Below are 27797 nucleotides of genomic sequence, written 5' to 3'. Positions count from 1 at the left end.
GAAAGCACAAGCAACACTCCTCTGGCAATTTATTTGGACTAAGATGCAAAATAATATGCTATTTTGAATAGCTTCCTCCTTAACCTGGACAAAACATTTCAGATTTCAGACAGCAGCATACAGAGCAAGGATCCCATTCATAAAACGAGACTACAATGGCAGCCCTGTGAATTAGGCAAAATCCAGCCAAGACAGCAGCAGCTCTGCAGAGCAACGTGGCTGCAGCTAAAAGGCATCTTCCACTGAGCAACCGAGTATTCCTTTAGCACCCTCCCTTCCCCAAAAACAAGAATAATCACAACATATCACATGCCTGACCACATTTATGCAAGAATGCACAACAATATTTTGGACCAAGTACCATACTACAATTCGGAGCATTACATAAAGCCACACACTGACGTGGACGACTCTTCAAAGGTTTGGCAGCAGCCAGGTACTTTCTCATAACCTTACAATTTTCATCCTGGGTATCAGAACAGAGTCCCCTTCAAGAAACAACCACAACACCAGCCAGAGGGCACCTGCACCTCATCTTTGCCACCAGTTGCGTTTTCACAAGCCATAGTCTTGGCAGGATGAGTCATTCTTCCGGTGACGTGGTGAAGCAGCTGTCTTCGTAGGTGATGGAGAAGCCGCACCAGGTAATTCAGGCCCACCTTCAGCAAGGACTGGTGCACAGGCCAGGAGGGGCACTTTCTTCCTTCCCAGAAAGCCAGATCCCTCAAACCCCATTTTCTTTTTGCCTTCTGCTTTGGCTTCGCTCTCCTCTTCTGGTCCTCTTCTTCTGAGATCCAGGGAATTCTCTGGCAGACGGTGAACCTCTGTACTGCAACAGCCACCTGCATCTGTCACGCCTGTGCCTCGTCCTTCCAGTGCTGTTGTCTGGACAGTCTTCCTCTCAGCCGCACCGCCCTCAGCTGTTGCCTTCCTGGTCTCTGTCTGGCTCGAATTCCCATTTGCAGCAGCTGCCTTTTCTGTTGGGCTTTTGCTGGGTAAGTTAAATGCCTGGAAGTCCCGGTAGCTGTGAAAGCTCTCCGTCCGCCTTGCTCTTGCCAATAAGGGGCTTTCTCTGTACGGCCGTACAGAACCATACGTGGCTGTTTCATGGATTGTTTCGTGGTGCTGCAGTTGGAGGCTTCAAAAAAGAAAAACAACCAAGGACAAGAAGAGCAGATGTTAGGCTGAGAATAGCAGCCAGTTCTTCTGCACACCCTGCTCCCAACCATCACTGCAACTCCCTTAAATAGCAACATACTCATCATAACCCCCACACAAGGGCTTCTGGATCACCTACTTCAGCCTCTCATAGGATGGTTTATTCTGCACACATATAAACCAACAGAAATTGACGAGTATGTGCATGTGGTTCGAGACACTTAGGGCATGGATTCAAGGGCTCAGCTACAGCCTTCAGGTCACCAGAGCCCTCTTTGCCTACCCAAAGGGTAAAACCTGTGCTGTCTGCAGATGGCACCGGCCTTGGTGACTTACCTGGAATTAGATTCCCGAAGCCGGTTTGGCTGAACAACTGAGGTGGCAGGACTAATGTTGGGTGTGGCACAGCGAGATGTGCTCAGGTCACACTGGTCAAGCAACTTGAGCAGCTCTTCCTCTGTGGGGCCGCCAATATCTGAAAGAGACAGCTCTGAGCGCCCAAGCCCATTTACCGTAGTCATGCACATGTGAGGACAGAGAAAGAACCACAGCACAGTCCTGGCATAACACAACTTACCTTTGTCTTCACTCTTATTAACCATGTCCATGGCTGTGGTCAGGTCCCACATCTGGATGCTGCCATTTGAATGCCCGGTGAACAGGTAGCGGCGTGGCCGGGAGCCCATTCTGCTGGATCCTTCACATTCTCGCACAGTAAATGACGAGATGGTAGTGCAGTCAACTGCCTGGATCTCACAGATCCTACAGCAGGAGAAACCCCAAGTTACCAAAACAATTGCACCTGGCAGAGTCTGGCCAGTAAAGTCAGCACTGTTTTGGTTTTGAGCAGGCACCAAACTTGCTATCAGAAAAAGACCTTTCTTCCAGACAAAATCCCTCCCCTTGCACAACGGCATGCTGCTCAGCTGCAGACAGCACCTTCCCCCCAATCCACCTGCAGTCTCACTACTTGTTTCTTTTTATTAGGGGACTCCCATATGTTTGATGTCCATTTTCATTTTGCAATGATTAGAAACCCAAGGCTTTCACAAGAATGACACCAACTAGCCCCTTCATATGCCAGACACTCTAGGAAACTAACCTGCAGAAACAGCACACTCAACCATATAAAATGTACGCCAAAAAATCCAAGGATGATAAATCCAAGGTTATCTACACAGATAACTTTTGTCTTATAACAACTGCAATAGCACTTGACATGGCACATCTTCACTGTTTTTTTCCCTTTATTTTAGAAGCTTATGTGGGAATTAGGAGGAAAAGAACTCCCAAAACTAAGGTGCTAAGCTGGACTCCACAACAGAACCTCACATTTTGGCACTTCTTGGGTAAAAAGCTCAATACAGGGGGCCAGTAAAACAAATCACCCAGAATATAAGTCATCTAGTAAAACTCTCCACTACATACAAATCTCGCCTGAAAAAAGAAAAAAAAAAAAAAAAAAAAAAAGCACATCAGTAATCTGCAGGGCTTCTGTCCTCAATTCAGATGCCAACAGTGTTAAGGCATCAACATTTCCACACACATTCAAAGTTATTAGGCAAGAGATGCAAGAATAATAAGCAGCATAGAACTGAGATGCACCATCTTTTCTGATCTCTTGCCATCTTCCTAGCCTAACAGGAAGAAAAACAGCTGTGGTTATTTGGCAACTTTTTTGCTACATTGGTAGCAACGCAGTAGAAGATTATGAAGTCAAGCCTAAGTAAGTAATTGTATGGCTGACCTAGAAGACAGTCTCTCAGTTTTAAGGGTTTTAATATCTTCAAAGACAAGTGCAAAGCAGGAGAAAAACTGCTTCCCTGTCTACCTTTGTGAGCAGCATAATCCCTGCCACCAGCATCTTCAGCATTAGTTTTGAAATTTAATGTTAGCATGGTACCCTGGCTGAGAGTTACAGATTCTGTAGAGGCACACAAATGTTTGTTATGTGAGTTCAGCAGGCGAGCTGTCATGAAGTGAGTCTCATTTCTCCAAATGCCATTTAGCTTCTAAGTCATAGTAGACCATTAAGTACAGTTCTGTTATTAACACACAAACCAGAGTTCAGCTAGAGCTGTCAAGCACATCAGACGCTTGCTAAGTGCAACTGCATGCACACCCAAGGCATGGGAGACCCTGCCACCTGAACAGTCCTGCTCCTTCCCCACTTAAAACTCTGAACATGGAAGTACCTTTTCCCAGTTGAAGACAGCCTTACAAACAGCTTATTAGTGATGGGAACAACTTTTTGGATAAACACCTGTTGATCATCACGTTCACCAAAGGGTCCTAGAGAAATAAAGACAGATCATTTGTTTGTTTGTTTCAATTCCCTCACCCTCTTCCCCACACTGTCACGAAGACCCAAACTCAAATTATTATGACCACTGCAATTTTAAAGCACCAGGACCAGGGAACCAAAGATGACTAATAGTTAGAAAAAGGCATCCAATAGTTAGAAGCCTCTACAGATAGAAATATTTTTTGTTCTTCTGTTTTAAAGGACACCCATTCTTGAGTTTCCTGTATGTTCCTGGAGGAATTACTATGTCAGTACAAACCCTACATTAGGCCTCTATAATAAGTACTTTCTTATTTTGCAGCTCCTAGATGTCTAAAGGCTTAATCAGATTTCTTGCCATAGTACTGTCCCCACCCTGTACTCACAGAGCACCCTGTTCATCAAAGGTTCATTTGCAAGACTCAGACCACAAAGGAATCTAGCCTACCCGTCTACCCACATTTACTGTCATGCATTCCTTCAGTATCTTGCTATAGCAATGTGCTAGCACCATTTGCCCCTGCAGTTTCAAGGCTTCAGTAAACTTTGTCACATCTTCAAGTTCATTTAAGAATTTTTCATATGCGCATCACTTAACACCGTCTCAACAGTGAACCGGAATTTGCAGTAGACCCAAACCTTGCCATGCTCATCTGCTTTAACAGTCTCCTGTGCTTTCTGTCACTCTCTAGTTAAACCAAAAGTGAAATGCTACATATCAGTTCGCTCAAGGAAGAGATATAGTATCTGTGTTCAAAAGTTTCTCCTCCCTTTCTCACCTTCAGAGTAAGCCCTTTAAGTGTACTCAACTCTATGCAGCTTAAATAGTGAGTTTTTCCAGGTGAATCTTACAGATTCCTGCAACCTTTTCAAGACGAGAGCAGAATGCAAGAGCATCACACCCATCTGCTGACTTGCATGTTACAGGGTTGAAGGTCTGTTAAACCTTTATGATATCAGTGAATGTACAGGCTCAGCAGAGCGCATTCGAGAGACAACCTACCAATGTCATTTCCAGAACAGTAACTGCCATGACTCTCCGCTTCCTCCAGGGATAAGATTTTGAATGATGCCAGAGGTGTTGAGCCTGGCTGAGTTGAAATCATGCCCCGGAACCGAGTCACAGTCCATGTCCTTACATGGTTGTTATCAGCACAAACTACAAAGCAAAAGATGTACAATAACATTTACAAGGGATGACAAAACTTTTGACATAAACTTCTCCAATGATTTCTATACAATAGTTCTTCAAGATTGACTAGATTCTGCTTGATCGCTCAATGTCAGGTCACACAGCATCTCCAGACAATTATCTAACAATCTACAAATTCTTGCTGATGGCCGGTTTTCTGTTAGTTTTGTCTCTTCCCTCAGAAACTCAAGAAACAAACTGAGGCAGGTGGAACACAGCATTAAGGTCTGACTGAGTCAGCACCAGTAGCCTACAGCACACTTGAGTCCTCTGTGTGCAGAGACATATCATGAGAGCAGCCTGGCAGCAGAACCCCTATCCCACAGTCATGGTCTTCTATTTCATCCATCAGTTACTCGGATTTCTACATACAGATGTGCCCTTTGCTGGGACTGCAGGTTGAACACCAAGTTGCAGGGGAACAGATGACCTCTGGGCTGTTTGTTTGCAATATAATTGGATACGATGTTTCCTGTTCCTCTTTTAAAAAAAATGGGATAACAGCAGAAAGTAAATCTGCTCTTTGCCATACCCTGGTTGCTGGATTCTGGGTGAAACCAATTCTTACAGATGAAGGAATGACTGCATCTTCCCTGAAAGCAAGATACTTCCCTGAACATAAGACAGGACAAACAGGATAGCACAACGAACACTGGCAGACAGCTAAGAAAAGAAGAAACACAGACAGCCCTTTGGAGCCACGGCAATGCTTTTTCTAGGGCCCAAGAGGAGATGGTGCACATTTTGCTGCAACTCAGAAAGCTCCTGAAAGGCTGTTAAAAGAAGAGAAGTCCTAAAGGACCTGCCCACAACAATAAGACTTGACAGGGATACATTTGTTCACAAACCCTTTTAATTCCAAGGTTGCTATTTGTGGAGTAAGACACAAAGGAAAGAGTTAGTTGTTCCAGTATATGGTCAAATAAAACCTAGGCCTCTTAACTGCTAAAGGCTTTGAAGAATGTTTAACTTAAGGAGGAGGATCCAAGCCAATCTGGCCCCCTGCCTGCCCCCCCATCTGTCCAACTCATTTCTATCACATGTGGGAACAAAGCCAGTTAAAAAGCAATGCATACAAATTCCTCATTGGTCACGAGGAGGGGAAAACCGTCAATACAAATTTGTGTGCAGAAAAAAAAGATTACCTGACACAAGATGTTTCTCCGAGAGCATGATCTTCGTGACGGGACTTCGATGAACTGTGAAGGTCTGAAACAGCTGAGGCCCAGACCCAACTGTCTCAGGGTGCTGTACAATCACCCGCACTGCTCCAGAGCTGGTGCCATATGCAATCTCAATCCAATTGCCACTTACACCTAAAGCAAGCAAGGACACAGTTGGTCCCCACCCCAGGAATGAAAACTTGTCTTACTGGGGCCTGGGAATGAGGCAGTAAAACCCAGTATTTTCAAGCTTCCTCAGTAAGATAGATATTTGTTTTAAATACTGTTTACTCATTATTTTCCCACAAACAGAGAGGACATTTTGCCACTACAAAACCCCAAATTTTGTACAACTCCATACTACACTCTTCAACACTGTCTTAACAACAGCCTACTCTCCCATTCTCTCCTCCCTCCTAGAAGTAAAAGAAGAGACGGATAAAGTAATGAGATCAGATATTCTGGCAGTCCTCACAGTGATATGGTTGATATGTGCCACATACTGTTTATTTTTCTGCCTTAGTGGGAGGCAAATGGGAAAGCCAGGAAAGAGCAGGGAGGACTATAGTTAAAAAAGTCACCATGGTATCAACACAGCTATGTGAGTAACCACTTTCTCCCAGTTTGGAGGGTTTTTTTGGGTTTTACTTAGGTTGGCTTTGTTTGTTTGTTGTTTTTTTGTTTTTTTATTTAAAAGATAGCTGCACTGTAATTAAAAAAGGGTGTACTGACACAATAGCTAAGCATCATTCAGCTGCATATGGAAATAGTTTTAGAACAGTGGTTATAAGGTTAGATGCAACAGCAAGGTTGTCTCCCCCTCCCAGTTCACCACAAACTATTTCAGTGAATACAATTCATAATCTAAGTGCATGTCTTGTGTAAAAGGCTTAAAACCAGCAAAGGTACATTATGCACAAGGATTAATACATGATGCATTATGTTATCACATTATACAGTAAGGTATAATGCACAATGTACAAGTACATGCACACATACATGTAAGCACATGTGCCTATTTATACATGTGTACAGATGCAAGGGGAAACAGTTATGCCTAGTGTTCATCATTTATGTGAAGATGACTAAATGAAGAAAAATTCATTGTTTATGTTAAGGGCTACCTTGTCTGCTTCAGTCCTGCTATGCAGCAATAGAAGAGGTCCATTTAGGAAAAAAAAAAACATAACTGTAACAGACTCTTACTGAAGAGAGAGTGATAGAATACTGACTTGTTTTAGGTGTGAGGTAGACACTGAGTGCTGTTATGGCATCATTGGAGGGATCATGGTACAATTCTGTCACTAGCAGATCATTGTCCTTCATTCGCAATGGGAACTTCTGCATGTCTGTGGGGAAGAGACATTTGTTTATTACTTTGAATAGACAGAGTTGTTCTGATGCAACTTAGACCAACTAAAGAGTTTAATAACAAAGCAGCTTAGGTACCACCTCCTTTTTATTCCATCCTAGCCCCAATTCTTACCTATATAGTAGATAGAGCCATTGTTACAGCCCAGCAGCAGAAAAGACCCAGCAGTATCATAGCTTGTGATAGGAACAACATCCTGAACCTAGTGCAACAGAAAGCAAAAAAAAAAAAAAAAAAAAAAATCAAGAAGCTAGGTTGCTACTTTCTCAGTTTTCAGACATTTTTGGTACATTTTGTTGAAGAACACCTGAGCCTGGTACTGGTCTGAAGCTGTTGTGCACACACATACAATGACATTCTTAAAGTAGTGCTGGTAGATCACATTCCTCCACCAAACCAGATCTTAAGTCATGGAGTTCAGCAGAAGCATGCAGACAAGTTAGCACAACTGCTCTGGAAGACCCTTCTCCATGTGAAGGCACAAAACTTGGAGTGTTGCAGCTAACCCACATCTCCAAAAGAGGATTTTTTTTCCAACATGCAAAATTAGTGTACTTCACACTTTCTGTCCTATCCCTTCTTCCATTTCTGACAACTCCTTAAGAGGTTGCTGGGCAAAGAAACTAGATGTCACCTCTCTAAGCCTTCCTTTACTTCCAGTTCTTGTATCCCTAGGCCAGCCTCTGTGGAGATCTCAACCTCTAGCAGATATATAATCAGGGGGGAAAAAAAAATCCTGTCCCATTACAATTTCCCACTTCCAATACACATTCACACCAAGTAAACTGGAAGCCAGCCCTGTCATATTTTACTTACTGGTCTACAACTTCAGGTGCGGGATTAAGAATGCCCCCTCTTTGCCCTCTAGGATGAAAAGGGGTGCTTATCCCCTCAGGTGGGACAGACATCTGAAGCTAATTTCCTGTGCTCCATGTGTTTCAGTTAGTCCACTTAATGGTCACTGAATACTAATTCATGGAAATTTAAGCTTATGTTCTCATTTCTCTCTGGCCAGCAGCATCCTTCTGATTGCTTCCGAGACTTGCAAAATCATTTGCAAAATATCTACAATGAATCTGTTGGACAAATGCAAAACAAACCAACCAAAGAAACTTCCCCACACTAACACCACACTCTAAACCAGTACCCATTCCTAACCTAAGGATAGTCCGTAAGCCCCTAAAACATATTCTAAGCCTATCACTTAGCCTTACAGAGAAGGCTACAACATGAATATAGCTTCTGCATATTTTTGGGAGGGGGGGGGAAAAATAAGGAGGCACTTTCCTTCCTTCCTTTGTTTAAAGAACTACGCCTCTCTCACTTATGTTCACCCATAATTCAGCAAAGATCCAATGCTAAAAGTAAAGAAAGGCAAGAAACTAAACAAAGTCTCAGCATCAAAGAGTCTATGGATCAAGATGCAGTGTGCTCTCCAGTTCTGTGGAGCCCTCTCATCTGCAAAATGTTTACAAAACTAATGAAGGTAAAGGCAACCCATCAATAGCTACACCACTTTACTCATCACCTTGCAGAAGACATAAGCACTGCAAGAAAAAGTCTGAGCAAGAGGAAGCACAATGCTGCCAACAGCAGAGATAGACTGACTGAGTCAAAGAGATCATACAGAATAAGGAGAGCCCTTCTGCAGCAGAGACAGGAACACCAGGAGCAACCAGACGTGACCTTTTGTTAAGAAACAGAGGAACGCTATACAACAGTCATTGGTAAAACATGGCCAGTGAGAATCCTCACTTTGCAGACTAAGTTTTGCTGTCACACACTATTGCTTTATGTTAACTCTTATTCTATAAGACTTAATATTCTGCTTCCTTTAAGCTCTCCTACACCAAGAATTTCATTGCAGATGTATGTAGCACCCACAACCTCCTCTCCTTGTTGCATGCAACTGAAACATTGCCAGAGGAATAAGTACTAGGGAAACCACCTCAGCTAGTCTGCTCAAATCTCCAAGATGGGAAGAAGATGCCAGAAACAATTAGAGGCAGAAGTCAGTTACATCTTCAGGGTGTAACACATCAAACACAAAAACCACAATGTAAGGAAGTGAGGCTTGCACAAATTAAGCCTCCTTAAAGTAGAACTTAGAAAGGCATCAAGAAAGAAAGCATGAAAGGAAAGTTCTTGGTCTGAAACAGGGCATTGGCATATTCTGTTCCTCGAAACCTCTCTCGCTGCAGACAGTATAATTACATCCTAAGTCCAGAGCTATGGGCAACTCATGGAAAGCAGTTACACAAATATCATGTATTCTCACAAAGCACTTGAAGATCAGAGGTACAACCCTGCTACTTCAGTCTTTAAGGGGTTCTTCAAGAAGAATGTGTTCTTAAGGGAGACGAAAATCTATAGAAAGATAGGGTTTTTTTCCCCTCCTTACTAACAGAAGAGCCTGAGGTACAGAAAGCACCTTGAAACTGGTTGTATTTGGGGGTTCTTTGCTTAGATTTTGGTTTTTGTTTGTTGTTTTGGTTTTGTGGTGGTTTTTTCTTGTGGGTGTTTTGCAATTTTTTTAAAAAAGGGAGCTATTCTCATCCTCTAGGAAAAAAAAAAAAAATACAATTATAGAGCCAAAAAACTTGGTTTTAGGACATCCTGGCATGCAAGCCCCCGATTTTCTACTCTTCAATAAGAAATGCTTTCAAAGGAATAGTCAGTCAAACTGAGGCACTGTTAATGTGCTCAGAAAGATTCCTGTGGCTCCCTCTGGAAATAAAGATGAATGGGACATGGGTTTTTATTCCTGATGACTTGCTCCTTTAGAAAATATTGTCAAACAGCATTAAGTTGTTTCTTAACAGAAGATTTTGCAAGGCATCAATAGAACTTAAAATAATGTTTTGTTTAATTCAAGACCATACTAACATGTCTGCGTGCTGCAGAAGCTGTGCTACCCCATGCTTATTATCTACATCATTTTTAAGCAGTACCCTCACTTCGGGGTCGAATCAGAACTTAGTCAGAAAAGAGTGCAGCAGCCTCAGGTCAGTTCTGCCTCTTGAGATTTGCAAACCAATTTTTGGACTTTCATTGCATCCAGGTTTTGTGCCACAAAGACGTACATCTGGCTGTGTTATAAGCTTTGTTAGTCCTATGAATGCTCAAGTGTTTTCTCAAACTCCAAGGATCTCTCTATTCAATACACATTCTGACAATAGGAATATAGTCCCTGCAGCCAGAAGCGTCCACATGCAAGAGAGATCCTTAAAGCACCATGTATAGTTCTGCTGAAGAACAGTCTCCCATTGTAAAACAACTTTTGAGATCCCCAGATAACAGACTGCTACCTTGTTACGTTCTTCTTTCAGACAGTGCAGAAATTGATGTCATGCACTCTCCACAATTTTTTTATTTCCACAATGTTTTTATTTTCTATAACCCTAGTGAATTTTTACGAAGTTAGTAATTCACAAGAAGATTAAATATACACACACTTAACATGTATTTCTCCAAACCACACCACATCCTTCTATTTGAAAGCCTAAAAAGCACGGTTGGTAGTACCACCAAACCATTCAACATTCTGCTCACAGGCACAATACTCAGATACCAAAGTGGCAAACTTGGTGACACAAGTCAGGGCTGAAAACCCTGTGGGGTAAGCGTTTCACACATGCTTTTAGATTATTTTATTCTCTTTTTACGAGAAAGGCATACCAGCTTATTAAAAGTGATGCAGAAAATTGAGTTGAACACACCTGCCAATGCTGAGTCACAGCGTTCCACACTCCCACTTTCCCTGTATGGCTTGTAGCTACCAACTGGTTGCCAATGAAGAAGAGAGCATCTACAGGGACTCCAAGACTGAACACTCCTACAAAAAATGAAGAGTCTATGAAGCTCATCTAAAATAAAGAGAAAAAAACAGTAACAATGGAATCTCTCCACTATTACCATGTCACATTTATTACAGTAGCAGGTAAAGAACAGCCAAAACTGGGTTTGCAGTGTGCTAGGTAAGGTATGTTTCAAGGAGCAAACTGGATTCCATTAAATTAAATGGCAGCATGATGTCATGTCTGCTGATGCAATTATTATTTGGGAAGGAGAAACGAGGCACGAGAAGGAAGGAGAGCCCATGCGAAATACTTATTCCTTATTTTTCTACAGCCATCGCGTTCTCAAATGGCTTTATAGATCTTAAGGCATTAAAAAATTAATAAATAAAAATCCTTCTATGGCAAGCAGGGTTTTTTTTTTTAATTGGTTTGTGGGGTTTTTTTAATCTGTGACTACTAATTGTCATTTAAGAAGTAGTAATTTCAGTTTTTGCTAGACAGACAAACAAATTTATGCTATACTAGTCTGCAAATTACCTTTTACAGTATTTAAAAAAAAATGTGTTGAGAACTTTGAAGTCCAATCAAATAGACGTAGTGCGAAAATATACTTTAGAAACTAAATATGGCTACAAGGCTTCATCCTGCTTCATTGGAAAAGATTGAACAACCCCGATGTGACACTACTTGAATACATTCAAATTTCTCTTTTAGCAGAAATACTTGAACCCGGAAAAATAAGCAGCCTGCAAAAGCCGATTTCTTTCTTTCTTTCTCTTTTCATCTCCAGGTCTATAAGTTTGGTTACAGTCTGTGAGTAGAGACTACAGGCTATTAAAAATTAAAACTATGCAGGGAACCAGTTTCACGAATCATCACATACTACTCCAAATCTGGAAGATAAGACTTACCAGCAAATGCTGGCCTTCCAAATAAAGCATATGTGGCATCAAGAACATTTCACTTAACAAAAATCAAAACAGTGCAGAACACAACAGGCATTGATGGCTATGGTTCTAGTGGACCTTAACAGGTGAGGTCTTCCACAAAATCTGTCCTCTCTTTAGAGCTTCCTAGTCTCATCATAGATCCAATATGAATATTTTTAACTGAATTGCAAACTTGGATAGCATACTATGTTTTGTACTCTTTATTGTACCATGTATTTAAAAGTTACAGCAAACTAAAACGGACAGAGATCATTTCCAAGTTTGCCAGCTATGAAGTGCAGCAAACTGGCCCTGTAAGTAACTCAGTTTGTACGTAATTCCAGGCTAAATTTTACTGCCTGCTAAGCACAAAAATCATACGTTACACTACAAAGTGTCAAGCTTCACTCTCAAGTTTCTTATTCCATACTGCTCGCTCTACATATTTATATCACTCCTCACTAATGTACTTTAACTGCATCAGGCAGATGCCTTCAAAACAAGAGTACCAAACAGCTGGAAAATTTCTCAACGTTGTTTTGGACAAGTTCAAATGAACAGAGTGCCATTCCCAACCAAAAGCAGTCTTCTGTTACACCCAAAAAGGAACCCTGGGAAGCTCAATTTATACTTCTCTTTTAATTAGGATACTGAACTGTTTTCCAGGGCACAGTACAATCATTCGACGCAGATAAGATTCAGCAGTACAGGCCACATGAAAAAGGCAACAATAAAAAAATCCACAGAAACAACTAGAATTGATTACTCCAGAGAAGGACGAGGTTCAAGGAAATCAAGGAAGACAGCTTGAATGGTCTGGAGGAATTTGAAGTGTCAGTCCTGCTTAGGCTCAACAATCTTGAGACCCATCCACAGGGGAGACAATGCTATATGTAATGACAGGCTCTTGTCTTAAGGGTCCCTCTCAGTAAAATACTGCTTACAGCAGCAATGCAGCAGCAGTGGCTTATGTAAGTAATATTGAAAGGAAAGAGAGCGCTCTGGGAGAGCTCTATCACAAAGATGCCAGCCCACACAATTTTCTGAGGATGGTGTCGCCAGGCTTCAATGACTGTTTGGAACAAGTAGTTTCTTTCACAAGATGATAGCAATGCACTCTAACACAAAGCAGGACTGCAAGCATTTCCCACTACAAAGAAATAAGACAGCTATATTCAAGTTCTTACAATTTAACACAAGGATATTTTAGGTTTTTTTAAACCAAGAAGCATGACCTATTATCCAAAAGACGAACAGTACATTTTGTTCAGTGTTAGTCAGACTAAAGGTTCAATCCTGTAGGCACTTACTTTCTGCTCCCCCTGGTGCCAAGCGGCTTTTCCTTTGTTTCACAAAGTCACTTCAATGCATATGGCCTGTTTAGTAAAAGTGCTTCTTTCAGTTTAGTTGCCACGTTCAGTCACAGACTGAGTTATCTGAACCTTATGATACTGGCATAGTTCAGAGCTTTTGTTTGAAGTAAAACTCCACTTATGGTTTTTGACTCTCTTAGCACTTGATTTCCAAAAATCTGAGATGTTGTTTCACGTATGTTATTGCAAACCCCAAGGTAACACAAGCAGCTAAGTCAAACCAGAAAATGCAGGAGGAATGTAACAGCATACTGCTTAAAGCAATGCCTATTACAGGAGTACAGCTGTTACGCTCGCTCTTCCCCGCCTTTAAGATTTGGTCAAGGGGGGTATAACAGAAGAAAAGGCTTTTCAAATACAATATTTACTCGCTCTTTAATAGAGATATTTCACATTCAACTGTTAGACACATCTTTCAGATCTATTTTTTTTTTAAATACAATGGAATCTCCTTTTCTGTTTTGCTGACCCTAATTACATACAAAAACTCCGTAAGTCACAAGTCAGAGAGCAGTATATGGCTGTATTACCTCATGCAAGACCTATAGAAATTGCCTGAGCATCTTTCAAGCAAGCTCTTCCTTTAAAGGCACATGGATCAAAATTTGATATTTGGTCATTCTGACTTTAATTAACAACCACATTAATTCTCATGACTTCAACTACTGAGATACCTCTAATAACAAATTAACTCAGCATTAAGTTTCAGAGAAAAGCATCCACATTAGGAGATTGCTGTCATCCTTTGTTAGCAGTATCCACTGCCAGAGGAAACAGACATTACTGGCATAATAGCAGTGATTCAAACACCAGGGATAAGGTTAGACAAAGTTCCTAATAACTTTCCCTTCACTGCCTCCCAAACTTGCCCTGTGTTTGAACAATAGTGAGTCAGCCAAGCCATCAGAGCAGTACCAATACCAAGGAATATTTACTTCTGAAAATGTCTTCTTGATGTTTCTAAAGCCTCCCTAACCACGTGTCCTTCAGTGCTGAGGTATACAAGAAGTAATTCCTATTCCTGTAGGGCAGTACAGGGTGCTTTTTCCCTACCTAGGCACACAAGTTACAAAAGGAAGAAATTTTCATCTTCTAAACTCCATTTATGAACTACGTTTGATAAAGAACTGGAGCCTCTTCCTCATCTCCATGTAAAAATATGGCTTTAATAAGACAAGGGAAAGAAAAGAACAGAATCTCTCAATAGCTGTAGCTCTTCATCTCAGAAACTAGTTCCTCTGTGCTATGGCCTAGATTCAAATGCAAGTCCAAGGAAAAGTTTAACTCAATTTGCATCTTCACACAAAAGCCCAACCTGAACTGAACAGCATTAGTTAGTATCTGCTCAGTAAGCAGACTACTTCGTTATTATTCTTCTTTTTGTTTTTGAGAAAGGATTCCTCTAGCATGACAAAGAAATAAGTTAATATGCTCCAACACGTTGCTTACTTTAGCTTGGTTTGTCACTTTGTGAAACTGATTACTGAACACTGCTGGTCATACATACCTCAAAATAAGGTCACAGACTTCCTTCTGGTTAAACACACACAAAAAAAAGAAAAAGACAAGCAATTATAGTTACCAATTTCACTGCCACTACCACCATCTTGAATGCTCCACAAGATTATGCTGCTCTCCGAGGCAACGGCAACCATCTTATCCTTGTCTCCATGAGGTCCTCCAACCACCTTAGCGTTGAGAGCCACTCGCTCAATTGTCCAGTCCAGATAGGGACTCGTGAACACCTGCTGCCACCCAGATGATTCTTTAATTCTGGAAGGGCAAAAGAGGGCACAGGGAGCAGAGGTTAGAGATTCAGAAACAGATATCTCAGTCTAAGCCTGAACCAATGTGGATGATCCAGCCAAAAGCCTGGGCTAGCCAAATGCTAGAGAATGAGGTTCAGCATAAGACTTTAGACACATCTCTATCAATTTCCAGAGTCAAGGTGTCTTACACATCATGTAAGACGCCCAGTCATGCTCTTGCACAAAGCTGTGCTATCTAGTCACATTTTCTGCTTATGGTATACTGTAAACAGAGTATACTAAATTAACTATAAGCTTTATTTTTAAAGAATCATTTGCCTGTGCAATTTTAAAGAATTATATGATTCCAGAAAAGCAATTTATCTGATTTAATTTTAGGCAATCATTTAGATGCTCTGCAACTGAGCTAGAGCACAGTAAATCTAAGTAGTTAAATTATATAAATGTTAACATGGAAAGCAGAAATGCATCTATAGTATTTTTTGCCACTGTTGCCGTTCTTTACTTCAGCATTGTGTCCTGCCTGGAGATAAAGCACCACAGATCACTGTTCTCTACCTATAGAGCATGCAGAAGAAATTGTAGTGAAGTGACTTAAGAGCAGGACTGCAATATCCATAAGCCTTTAAATGCAACCAAGACATTCTCAGAAGCTTTATTATCAAGTTTTGAAGATTTCTGACATACTTCAAAAGGAAAAAAAATACTATCTTTAGGATGCACTGTGCTTTGCTATAGCTTTTTACCAAAATAATTCTCTTAAGTATTTAAATAATACCTGTTACAAACAGCATAAAAGAAAGTCACAGAACTAAATATTGGAATATACTTCATTTCTTACTGCATGGGATTCACTGTCCAGTCCACTACAAATTTCCATTTACTTTGAGAAGTGTTGCTAGCTAAAAATCAGATGTTGTCCTTAAATTAAAATAATCCTGCTGAGAATCTTAAAAATCACATCACTTGACTGCAGCATAGTAGTCTAGGCAAGCTGTATTAAAATTTGTCAGTAAAGGGAAATAGGTTTAAGTGTATGCTGTCTCCTCAATTTAAAAGTCTGGGCAAATTCACTTGTTAAGCAATTAAAAAAACAGATAGGTACTAAGATGTAGCACAGAGGGGAAAAAAACTGTTACCAAAGCTGTGTAAGAGCAGAATGGAGGAGGGAAAAGTCCACCATTGTACTCCTAGAGTTCCTGCAGTTCCAGAAGAAAAAATATTCAAATCAAGACAAGACTGCTCCTTTCCGTCACTATGAACAAAAGCAGCATTTTAAATTCACCTGTGCCCTCTTTCAGCAACCATTCAAGTCTGACGCGCTTCATCAAAAGCATCACTAATGACTTAAATTCAATGGTAAAAAGTCTCATTAAGTAGATTACCAAGCAGGAAAAAGGGAGAATCTTTCACTTAAGTGAACTACCATCCAAGGAAAACAGTTAGAGATAAAATCCTAAGAAGGGGACGATTAGCAAAAAGACAATTGCAAATCATTGCCTCTTTCTCCAGTCAGATCAAATTAAGCATAACTGAAAACAAGAACATTAAGTAGAGCAAGAGAAGCCACATTTAGTACAAATTAAAGCAAAACAAATTGCAATGGTGAATACAAGAAACAAGTTAGATGTGATTTAAGTTACAAAGTTTACGCAAGTAAATTAGTGTTCTATATAGTGAAAAAGGCAGCAAAATATGGCTTCAGCTTGGCAGTTAAGAAAGAAGCTATTCACATTACACTTCATTTTTCCTTCTGTTTCTGAACCACTCTGTGACAGCAGTGTTTGTTTTTGGCAACAGCTCTTGTTAAAACATTACTTTCCATTGAAACGACAGCCACCAATTAAATCAAGACTAACAGATGTGAACTAAAAACAGCTTCTGTAATATGAAGGTGTTACTCATCTTCACCTGATCTTAAAAAATGGCCCATTTGTTTATGAGACATTTTAAGACATTTTTCAGCCATCCATCTGAAGTAAAAAGTGCTTAACAGTTCTGCTAAGCCAAAAAAAAAAAAAGTTTAAGACAAGGTACATCACTTCCATGATTCAAGGTTGATAATCTAACTTCACAAACTGTCTTTAAACCCATATAATAGCAAGAACTTCTTAAATAAACCTTTCTTTAAAAGCCTGATTTAAAAGAGGCTTTTGAAGCAGTTAAATTGATTACTTTTGCAATGGCATCAAGAATTGACATCAAAGCAGCAAAATCTGAATTCCTATCAAGCAGTTTATTGGCACAAGCAAAAGTGGCAATTCATATCTATAGCAGCATGTGAATGCATGTGATCTACTGTCGTTTCAAAGTAAAGCAAACTTTTTGCTTTGCTCATAACAAATTATCATATTTTTGTTTAGATTCCTGTAACCTGACAAGCAACTATATTCATACCTGTAGCAAACAGCAAAATGGGCATAGGCAGCTACTATCCAATTGTGGTGGCCAGCTACTATTAGGACTTTACGTGGGTCCACAGGAAATCCTAAAAACAACAACAAAGCTAAAGTCAGTCAAGTGATGGGTATTAGAAAATCAGCAGAGCTATCTAGAACAGGAAAGAGCTCTCTGCTAGGATATGCAACAGAAACTTTGATAATGAAGTTTCTCAAGAAACATTATCAGTTTGATTCTAGTTAGCAGTATTACTTCTCACAATCCTTAAAACTGTTACAGTTCTTACATGGAACGAAGACATTTCATCTCAGCCACAACAATGCAAAGTGTTCATAAGCAGAAAGAGGCAAGCACACGCCTCAGTTTTAAATCCTGACAAATTGGTAAAAATTTGAGGATTGCTATCAACTAAGAAACAATACTTCCTTTTGTACAAGTTCTTTCCAAGTAGTTACTGCAACTCTATTATTGCTCCAGACTGTTAAACTGAATTTTCCAATACCTTGGAATACCTGTAGCTCCTCCATTTGTTCTCTCGTGTGAGCATGCCTGTTTCTGATCTGTAACTGCGTTAGGTTTGGTAGAAGTGTTAGATGGCACTGGACATCAGTAGTTACGGTACTTCGTGGAGTTGGCTCTTAGCCTCCACATGCTAGAGAACTAATGCTGAAAGAATGCATCTTCTGTCCCATTTTCCCCAAGACTGCCCTCTTCCAAACTTGCAGCAAGTCACAAAGAAGAATCAGCAATTCACATCCAAGGCTTTTTTTATATTACCTGCATATAGATTCACCTTTTAGCATAGTCTTAATTTTCCTAACACTGCTACAGTTTACACCATTATAGCAGAAATATGACACTTCTAACAGCATAATTTTGTTTGCAAAGTCAAAAGCTGGAAAATGACAGAATTCAAGCCTATTTTATTTACAGTTTTTACATATTTTAGATGGAAAGTACTCTGTATAGTCAAACAACTGAAGACTACCTTTCCTCTTAAAACTCAACTCTTGCAGGTCAAGAGAGGCACTAGGAGCAAAAAAGAGGTGCCAGAGCAGGAAGCAGGTCCTGAACAAAGACCAAAGAGATGCTGGTCTGTCTGGTCTTTATCATGGCTTTAGCACAGTGCAAGGCATATGCTTATGGGACCATACTAAGACTGTATGAAGAACTTTGCTTTGCCTTTCTCTCTGCCTCCTGTCTTGATTGTGCAGCAGTGAGCCTTAAATACTGTATGAGAAGTGTATAAGTAAGTGTTCAGCATAGTCACTCAGTTTTTATTTCCCAGCAACAATCATCTTTGCGATTTGTTTTGGTTTTAAAACTGACATTCCTCACCTAGCCTGACTGTACCTTCCCCAGTACCAGTGAGTGTAGGTTGGACACCACCTCCATGAATCTCACTCTCGGAGCAGTTTTGACCAGTTCTAACATCAGCCGGTGGCCCAGCAGTATTATTTATTTTACGGCTGGGAATGCCTATAGAAGAAAAGAGATGTTTTGTCCCACTCAAACTTTAGCAATATAACAGATATTCATTCACTTGTGCATTTTGATATAAAGTCTAATTCCTGTGCTATAAGAATTAGGCAATATCGTAAGACTGAAACAGAAAATGCTTTTTCTCTCTACACTGACACTCATAACTAAGGGAACTATCATCAGAAAACTTGTCAACAATTGCCTAGATGTCCCCTAGACTTCAGGTTAACACACGAACTGTGTTCATCTCTACAGAGAAGTAAAAATCTCACAAGTACTCGTATTGTGAAGGAAAGCTCATTTGTGCTGACGTGTCATCTAGACATAGGGCATCTAAAGTAACTGTACCTTCAGAAAGAAGCAAGTACTCCATGCTGATAACCAAACACAGCCTGCTTAGTATTAACATGCCACTGCCCCACTGCCCAGTACTCTAAATATGCCATTTCATACAGCATACAGATAAAGAGCTTTCTTTTTGAATCAGAATGATGTTCGATTCAACCATTCATCTTTAATTTTTCCATAGGAAAGCCTTCTCTGGGCAGTTTGACGGCTAGAGTAACTACCTCGGCCAATCGCCCCCATGAACTAAAGCAATAAGTGACTGCAAGCAACATCAGACCATGAATACAAAAATACCTGGAGGAGGCAGGTAGCCATGAAAAAGGACACTGCCACAAGATGAGCGTTCTAGTTCTTCACATAGTAGTAATCTTCTCACTAAGGAGGAAAACCAGATATGACTATAGCTTTCACTTCCCAGGTAACATTACATTACATTATTTCAAATAACCTTCTGTTATCAGTAAGTTTGAAAATCTTCAGGGTCATAACTGCCCAGGACTTGTAAGTGGGTCAATACTATAGTAACGAATGTGAGATGACCTCTTATTTAAACAAAAAAGAAATTACCTAAAGGAGTGATTCCATAGAATTCAGCTTCATGCCTGAGAACATTAATACTCACTCCCCTAGAGAAAGAAAAAATAAGACGAAAACAACAAAAAACACAAGAACAGAGCGAGTCAATACCTCGAAGATAAAGACTTGCATGTAACTAGATATTACACAATGTGAACATCTAGCTACCTGTTTAGCAACAAATTTATTCAACCTGATGTTTGAGATTTCAAAGTGATCTTAATATTAATTATCTTTCATTAAAATAAGGATACAGAAACAATAAAGAACTACATTGCCAGAAGTGGTTTAAATTACAAGAATCCACTAAAATATAAAGCTACCACTTCTGCCTCCACCACTCCACACATACACTCTAGACATGGCCCCAAATCTACCAGGGAGCCGAGTCATATACTAGGCACCCAGCTAGCTGAGAAACTGAACAAACCTCACTTGAAAAAGCTTCCTAATACATTTGATCAAATTAATTTTCACTTGACATAATTAGAACTTCTTACCGTAAGTCTAACTCCTTTGTGCGAAGAAAATTTAAAATTGGTGCAAATGCTGCTGGATCTCGATCAATAAATATCTGCAAAGAAATATCACTGTACTTTCAGCACTGCTATGGAGCAACCATCAACTAAAAATCTTTTTTTATGCTGAGCAGGGGAAAGAGGAGTTAAAGATGCAGCAGTCAACAGACAAACATAACCCAAATTTTTTGGGCCAACCCTTTGCTCTCATTATTCTTCTACCATCCACTAATTCAACATTCTTAAAAGACATATATACAAAGACTGCTGCAAATAGATGGCACTTAATAAACACATTTCTTTAACTTCTAGAGTCTCCATAAAGATCAATGGGTATTCTCACTTTCTACCATACATTTAGAATACAGTAAATGTAATAAGATCAAGATAAGTTTAGACTTTTTTTTTAAATGAAGTCAATAACCATTAAAATTACCTCTATGCTTTTAGCAAAGTACCCATGTGCCTTACTATCACTCAACAACATTGCTATAACTATAGTTTCCCATTTAAGAATATCATATACACAGACCAAAATGGCTATTTTGCTATATATGTTTGCCAACCAAAGCTACATTTACATGTCAGGATTACTGAAGTACATATGCAATACTATCCAATAAAAATTAACCTCCCTCTGCAATACAGCAATTAGCAGTTCTTTCTATTTAAAAGCAGCACAGTTTCTGTCTCTGCACTGTCTGTACCATGCAGAATGAGCATGAAAACATGCACATTGTTGCAGTCTCATTTATCTTGGAATGACGATGAGAAACAAGAAGTCCAGAGACGTCACCAATCTTCGTGAAAGTCTGGAGACCAGACCAGTGCGATGATACTCAAGTAGGTACATTTATTCTGCCCTAAAATCTTTAGAACTTCATTAGACACAACTAAATTAAATACTCCAGTCATTCTCCTGCTCAATAGCATGAACAGTATTGCAACTAGGCTTTGCGATTGTAAGAGGATAGTGTATTTTGTGTAGAATCCAACAAAAGGAAAACACATGGTGACATTCTGAAATGATTTCAAAGTCCCATATTTTCTCCCTATTGAAATAAGTGACAAAACATGAACAAAAGGTCAAGGCCAATTGAACACTACACCTCATGGACTCTGAAGCAGAGATGGTGCTGTCAGCATTTTAAACGTAGGCTTCTCCAATACTACTATTAGTGGTTATGTAATACAATAGCAACGGAGAAAATACTTGCAAAAGCCAAAACAAGTTTTTAAAAGCCCAGAAATGTGAATGTTTGTAATGCATTTGGCCATTTGTTTTCCATGCTTTTAAGCATAGCTGACTCGGGCAGTGTAACTCCTATCAGCACGCAGTGGATATTCTTTAGAAGAGAACCTAACCGAAAGCATAACATGAAATGAATGATTTTTCAGTAAGTTTATTACTCACAGCACCAGTTTCGTCTTTCAGTGTTGAAATTCTTCCACTCAGCAAACTGAAACACAAGAAATCTTGGTTAGATGTCCTCCAGAAATTTACTAACACAAACACAAAGACAGCAACATTCTCAGTCAGTTTGCTCTATTTCTGTATTGTAGACTGCAATTTAGGAAAACTGTGCAGCTGAGCAAAGAATAATGCCTAGGTAAGGCAAAATGCTGGTCAGGGTGAAGCATCTGTCCTGAACATAGGAGCAGTGCATGCACACCTAAGGAAAGGCTAATGAGAGCTGCATCATAAGGACCTTCAGATTCCCAAAGAAAACAGACTCAAGGCCTAGCCTGGAAGGATGGAAAAGTTTTCCCAGGCACCCAGAGGGCTGCATAGTTTGTTACAATCTAGTAAACCGTTTAAGCTGCTGAAGTAAAAAGGAAGAGTAAAAAAATCCATTCTGCAAGGACTTACTGGGCAAGAATGGGGTGGATGAGTTTTTACACTATTGTACTTCACAGTTCCTCTCCAAAGTACTTTTGCTCCAGATCAGGAGAAAACACAACACCAAAGCCTTGTTTCACAGATATGAAGCAAACTAACTACTGCCAACTGTTTTATTTCAAGATTCCATTTGAGTCTGGATGACAACTACCTCTGTGATTTTCCAGTACTGGATGACTTTCGGAACATCCTCATTGGATTAGTACTGAGAGACTGGGGAATAGCAAGGACTTCCTCCTTATGCTTTTCCCTCCATGCCTCAAAGAAGGTGACATTTCCCTGGCACTCCATTGATCTGAACACTCAGTAAAACAGGAGCAGGTAACGCTGCCTGTCTATGTCAGCTGCTAGACTTTTACAGGGAAAGAAGTTTAGAGTACAAAAATTAAATGTAAAGAAGCAAAACTGCTAGCCTTTGGGTTTTCTTTTATGTGTTTTGGATTAGCTGGGGCAGTAGAGGTACAAAAACTGCAGTACAAAATTGCTAGGGTACAAACAGTAAGCAGCACACCAGTAGTAAAAGTTAGCAGAAGGATATTCAATAACCCAGCAGCTCCTGTACCACGTTAAAACCCTCAAAGCTTTGACTAAACTCATGGTACAGCAATAATTCAAAAAGCATTAAAGGCAGTGCTACCTTGTATGGTCAATACAATCACAAGTGGCAACATGGTAATAAGGTCAGTGGCATCTCCCTCTCCTGCAGACGTGGAGCTTTATTTCCACAACACTCCATCTAAAAACTGACAACTCCTCAGCACATATAAGCTTCCATAGCATCATTCAAGAAAGAAAATGCCTTTTGCATAACAGCTTATTTCAAATCAATCTGTCCCACTGCTTGAGACAGAGAAAAAGCATTAAGGAATAAAGATACTACTTACGGCATAAATTAAGAACTAAGAACATACAGACTTTTTTTTTTTAATGACTGTAAATTTGTCTTTGTTTAATGTGATGATATACTACTAATACCTGGAAAAAAAGGAGTCTGGAATCCACATTAGTGTTTGTCTTGAAGTGCTGAATCTAGGAAACCAAAGTTACAAGTTTAGCATCAGCTGTAAAATTGGAAAGAAGTCTGCTTTATCAAAATTCTTTGATTTGTCCTACAGGGCTGATACCAAACGGGTTTGGGAAGTTCGAGATCATTTAAATGTCTACACACAGTCAAAGAGGTTGCAGATTCTTTGCACAGATTGTCCTTCAGCATGAAGCAGGACTGCCCAGAGCACCCCAAAGTGTCATTCTTTATACGTGTGTAACACATTGTTCCAAACATCCTGTATTTTCTGGTTCTCATATTTTGTCAACATTATTGCTTGCAAAAAAAAACTCAAAAAAATCACACACACAAGAAAAGCAGCCACTAAAATACAAGTTTATCAACAGTGTGCTACATTTGTTATTAACTGCATGTTACTCTTTCTTAGGACTCAAAGGGTGCTACATTGTGTGCCGCAAAAGACTATACAATGCGCTTCAAGTTAGTATTTTACAGTAACTTTAATTATTTGCCATTTGCTATTTGGGCCCTCTTAGGGGGGCCCCAACTACAATAGTGGTTAAAAGAAAGTATTTACTCCGAATCAGATAATGAAGTAATAGAAATTACAATATTACTTATGATGCCAGACAGTATTTTACATAATAATTAACTATGAAATATTTTAGACTTCTGGTTTTGATTTAATGTGAAGGAAGACAACCGGACTTCCAGCTTGGACAATGAGTTCATGCTCCGCATCAGCTCTCTGACTGACTGTACATACCCTCTTACTAGTACCACAACTAACAAACCTTTGGGGACCTCTTCGTTAATGGGAATCAAAAGAGGAAATGCAAAAGTAAAATTCCATGACAGCTTTCCATATAGTACAGGAATACATTACAAAACATTTTTGGAACAAAAGTACTTAATCCTAATTTATCTAGTTTTCACTGCTTGTATTTTCCAGTTTTAGAGGAAAACAACATGTAAACAAAAAGCATTACTTTATACCCAAGAGGCAGAAACACAAAGGCTATATGGAACTACCATCCTGCATAAAACGTGAATTGTGTAGCTGCTCACTGCAGGCATAACAACAACAAATCTGTTCTGAACAGAAAATCTATGGTGTCAGCGTTCTAAGCACAAACATGCACAAAGTCTCCTCTAAAAAAAAAAAATTAAAGCAAATCAAAGCAGTTTGCTATTCAAACAGAAGGTGACTTCTAAGTATATTTGTACTTTTGCATAGCTTTTATCATCAGTAACACAGATCACTACCCTTCTCTACTTTAAGGGATGATTTATTTAACTATATTACAGTATTTGCATAATAGAGAATAATGAGTTATACTAATTTTATCCAAGATTAATCCAGATGCTCCTTCTAGCTATGGGGATAGATCAGCATCACTAGTTAGTCCTTTTAAAAGTCTCCACAAGCTAAAGACTTTTACTGTCTGATACTTTAAACACTTTACAACTTCCAGTTATTTTTGTGTTTTTAGAAAAAAAGAAAGGAGAAAAAAAAACCCAGAGGACTTATGGTTTCCCAGGAAGGTGTGCATACATAGAAAGACATGGAAAAAGTACTAGAACCACAGCTAAGTTGCATTTTCTGCAACACTGAATGATAAATGCTAAATTAATTCTGAAGCAATAAAGAAGTCTGAGGTGACCGTGAAGGCATTCAGGATCTTTGAACAAATGTTAGAGGACTCAGTAGTACCATTTTCTCAATACACTACAGCACAATTTCTGATCTTGAGGAATATTTGCTTTTAGGCACACAAGTGACAGTCAGCTATTCAGAGGTGTCAAGGCTCAAGTTTTGCTGGTGTTTCGACCAGCTGGGTTCCACTCTAGCATTTCCTATGTCAGTTAAAGTGGTCAGTAGCAAAACTTTTGAGACTAGAAGATGTTCCAGAAGAACAAGCCACACAATAAGGAGAACAGGAAAAAGAGCCATCAACTGATTCCACGTTCATCTCCTTGCAATTTTATCAGTGGGTTTAGACAGCACAAGGATTTTCTGTCTATGACTTAGCACTATGTTACCAGTTCAGTAAGCATACCTGTTAGTAACGTATACTTTAGAACTTTTAATACATATACATTAATCTATGCAAACAAAGAGACAAAGTCCTCCTTTCCAGGATGCAGAAAGAAGCTTAGCCAGCAATGTTTACATGTATAAGTGCATCTGCAGCTAACATGCAGTGGTCAGACAGACATAGTACGAGGAAAATTAGGCAAATCCAGCATAATATCCTCAAAAAATCTTACGCAGGTGGCAGACTACAATTATTTTAAGGAAAATATAGGCAACTAGAAATCGAATCGCTAAGTGTCAATTATAAAACAATGATTTTCATAGTCTATCGTGCTTTTAGAGTTATCTTATAACCAGATGGAGATAAAGGGTCAAGAGAATTCACTAAATTTGTTACAGTAATTTCTGTGAATGCTAACCAGCAAGGGGCTTGTGCTCCCAGCAAAGGAATCCACAAAAGCTGAGACCAGGAACTGTTGGAGCAACCATACACAACAGAGAAGCTCTGGCAGTCCCGGGGAGCAGTGGGAACCTCATGTCAGAACACAGAAAGCTGTGGTCTCTGCACCAGATGCTCTGAAGTATAATCGCTGTCAGAGACAGAGGAGAGAACTGATTTCCTCTTCTCATACAAGTCTACAAAGAGAACTAAGAGTTTCAGGTGTTCTAGTAAGGGTAACAGGAACTAATGCAGAGGACTAAACATGTCTAGTATCCCACTCTCCCCCATTTGCTGTCCAGACCATCCACTCCACTGTCAGCTTTGAGTCACCTGTCTTTGCAAGCTGAAAAACCTGGCTCAGACATATTTTTCAAAGAAAACGAGTACTACAAGGGAATTTGAGCTTGCAAAAGACCAAAACCTCTTAGACAGCCAACCGTCGCACGCTGTCTCCCTATTAAACGGAAAATATTCATGCACACATTTCCTACTCCTTACATCCAAATGATATCCTCTGACTAGAATCCAGACCTTGAACTAGAAATGAAATACATACAGTTGTTAGTTTGCATTATTCTACCCACTTCTCTGAGTAGGCAAGCCCTCTGAGGATGCATATTTCTTCCATGATTTATGCCCTGGACATAATTCTGTGTTCTCTGCAGAGGCATTTAGTAAGACCTATTTACAATTACGAGATTGAAGCATTTTTGTGATTCCACTTGAAATAGAAACCTAAAAAATGAACTGGCCTATAATTTCAGAGACAGAGTTCACTGAAGAACCTTACTCAGTGTATGAAATCTAGATCAAATCGACATCAAAGTTATCCTGAAAGCATCGTTACAGGTGAGTTTTGCCTAGGAAAATTGCAAGCAGCTTCTCTGGGCTGAACCAGACTCTTACTGTCTTACTATAACAAACAAATTCTGCATCGATTTTTATGGCACTCTCCTTTAAGAGAGGCTGCAACACACAATTTAGTTATAAGAACAAGCTAATCTTTTGTGTAACACATGAAAAATCTTAGCAGTAGTAGTCGTTCCTACTACCTACAGCTGGTGTCAGGCTGTGCGCAGACTCAGGAAGACACATTACTTCAGCTTCCACTAGATACAGTGATCCGAATGATTCCACGCCTGAGCATTCCGACAGGAACATTTGTGCTATATACCACACAGATTCTGACCACAGCTGTCCCACAGTTCTCTATGTCAGCCTGACAGCACGCCCACGCAGGCCATCTTCGACGCGCCCAGCACACATTCGAATACAATACAACTCTTTATTCCGGTCGACAGCTGCAGGATGGTACCAGCCTTTGGAACACCTCCGTCTCTGAGGCTGCTAGGCAGGCCCGTCACCAGGAGCCTACGGATCTGAAGGCAAAGTAAAGCCCTCCGCCCGGCCGGTACCCCCGGCTCGGCCCCCTGCCCCTCGGGCAAACCCCCGGCTGGGGCCGGCCACGGGGAGCGCGTCTCCCCGCCATCGCCCCTCGCTCCGATCCCCGCCGCGGCCCGCCGGCAGGGCCCGGGGCCTGTCCCCCTCCGCCCGCCGCCCCCGCGCTCACCTGGTGCCGCCCACGTTGAGCTGGATGATCTCCCCGCTCCCGGCGCCAGCGAAGCCTCCGCCGTTCCCCGCCATCTTCCCCGCCGCCCGCTCCAGCCGCCTCCCGCCACCGCCGCCGGAGCTTCGGGGTCGAGGGAAGCAGCGGCGGGGCAAGGCGAAGGCGGCGGCGGCGGGGAAGGAGGAGGAGGAGAAGGAGGGGGATGAGGAGGAGGAGGCGGGGGATGAGGAGGAGGAGGCGGGGGATCGGCCAGCGGGCCCGCCCAGCCCTCTGCAGCCGCCGGCGGGCAGGGCAGGGTCAGCGTCCGGCCAGGCTGCGGCCCCGCGGGCTCCCCGCCGCTCAGGCCCGGCCAGGCCGCGCCGCCCCGCCCGTCGGAGCCGAAAACGCCATGGCAACGCGACGGCACTTGGAGGAGGGCGACTGGCGCGGGCCAAAACGCCTCGAAGCGTTCGCGGAACGGGGCCGGCCGCGAAGAGGCGG

General features: G+C 40.8%; 1 protein-coding gene across 1 annotated transcript; it reads right to left on the bottom strand.

Moving 5' to 3' along the window:
- KCTD3 (potassium channel tetramerization domain containing 3) lies at window positions 1-27797 on the bottom strand. Its single transcript, XM_075412997.1, has 18 exons — window positions 27321-27797; window positions 23240-23293; window positions 21779-21824; window positions 20347-20420; window positions 19838-19896; window positions 19565-19645; window positions 18779-18919; window positions 17438-17528; window positions 14854-15044; window positions 10889-11004; window positions 7284-7371; window positions 7030-7146; window positions 5780-5950; window positions 4446-4601; window positions 3354-3450; window positions 1736-1920; window positions 1495-1633; window positions 1-1138 (listed from the first exon to the last, which is right to left on the bottom strand). The coding sequence occupies exons 1-18, from the start codon at window positions 27392-27394 to the stop codon at window positions 556-558; spliced, it is 2463 nt and encodes an 820-aa protein (XP_075269112.1). The 5' UTR covers window positions 27395-27797; the 3' UTR covers window positions 1-555.

The sequence above is a fragment of the Opisthocomus hoazin genome, chromosome 2 (genome assembly GCF_030867145.1).
Source record: "Opisthocomus hoazin isolate bOpiHoa1 chromosome 2, bOpiHoa1.hap1, whole genome shotgun sequence".
NCBI classification, from domain to species: domain Eukaryota; kingdom Metazoa; phylum Chordata; class Aves; order Opisthocomiformes; family Opisthocomidae; genus Opisthocomus; species Opisthocomus hoazin.
Note: the sequence above shows the minus strand (reverse complement) of the source record. Positions and strands in the feature narration are given on the sequence as shown.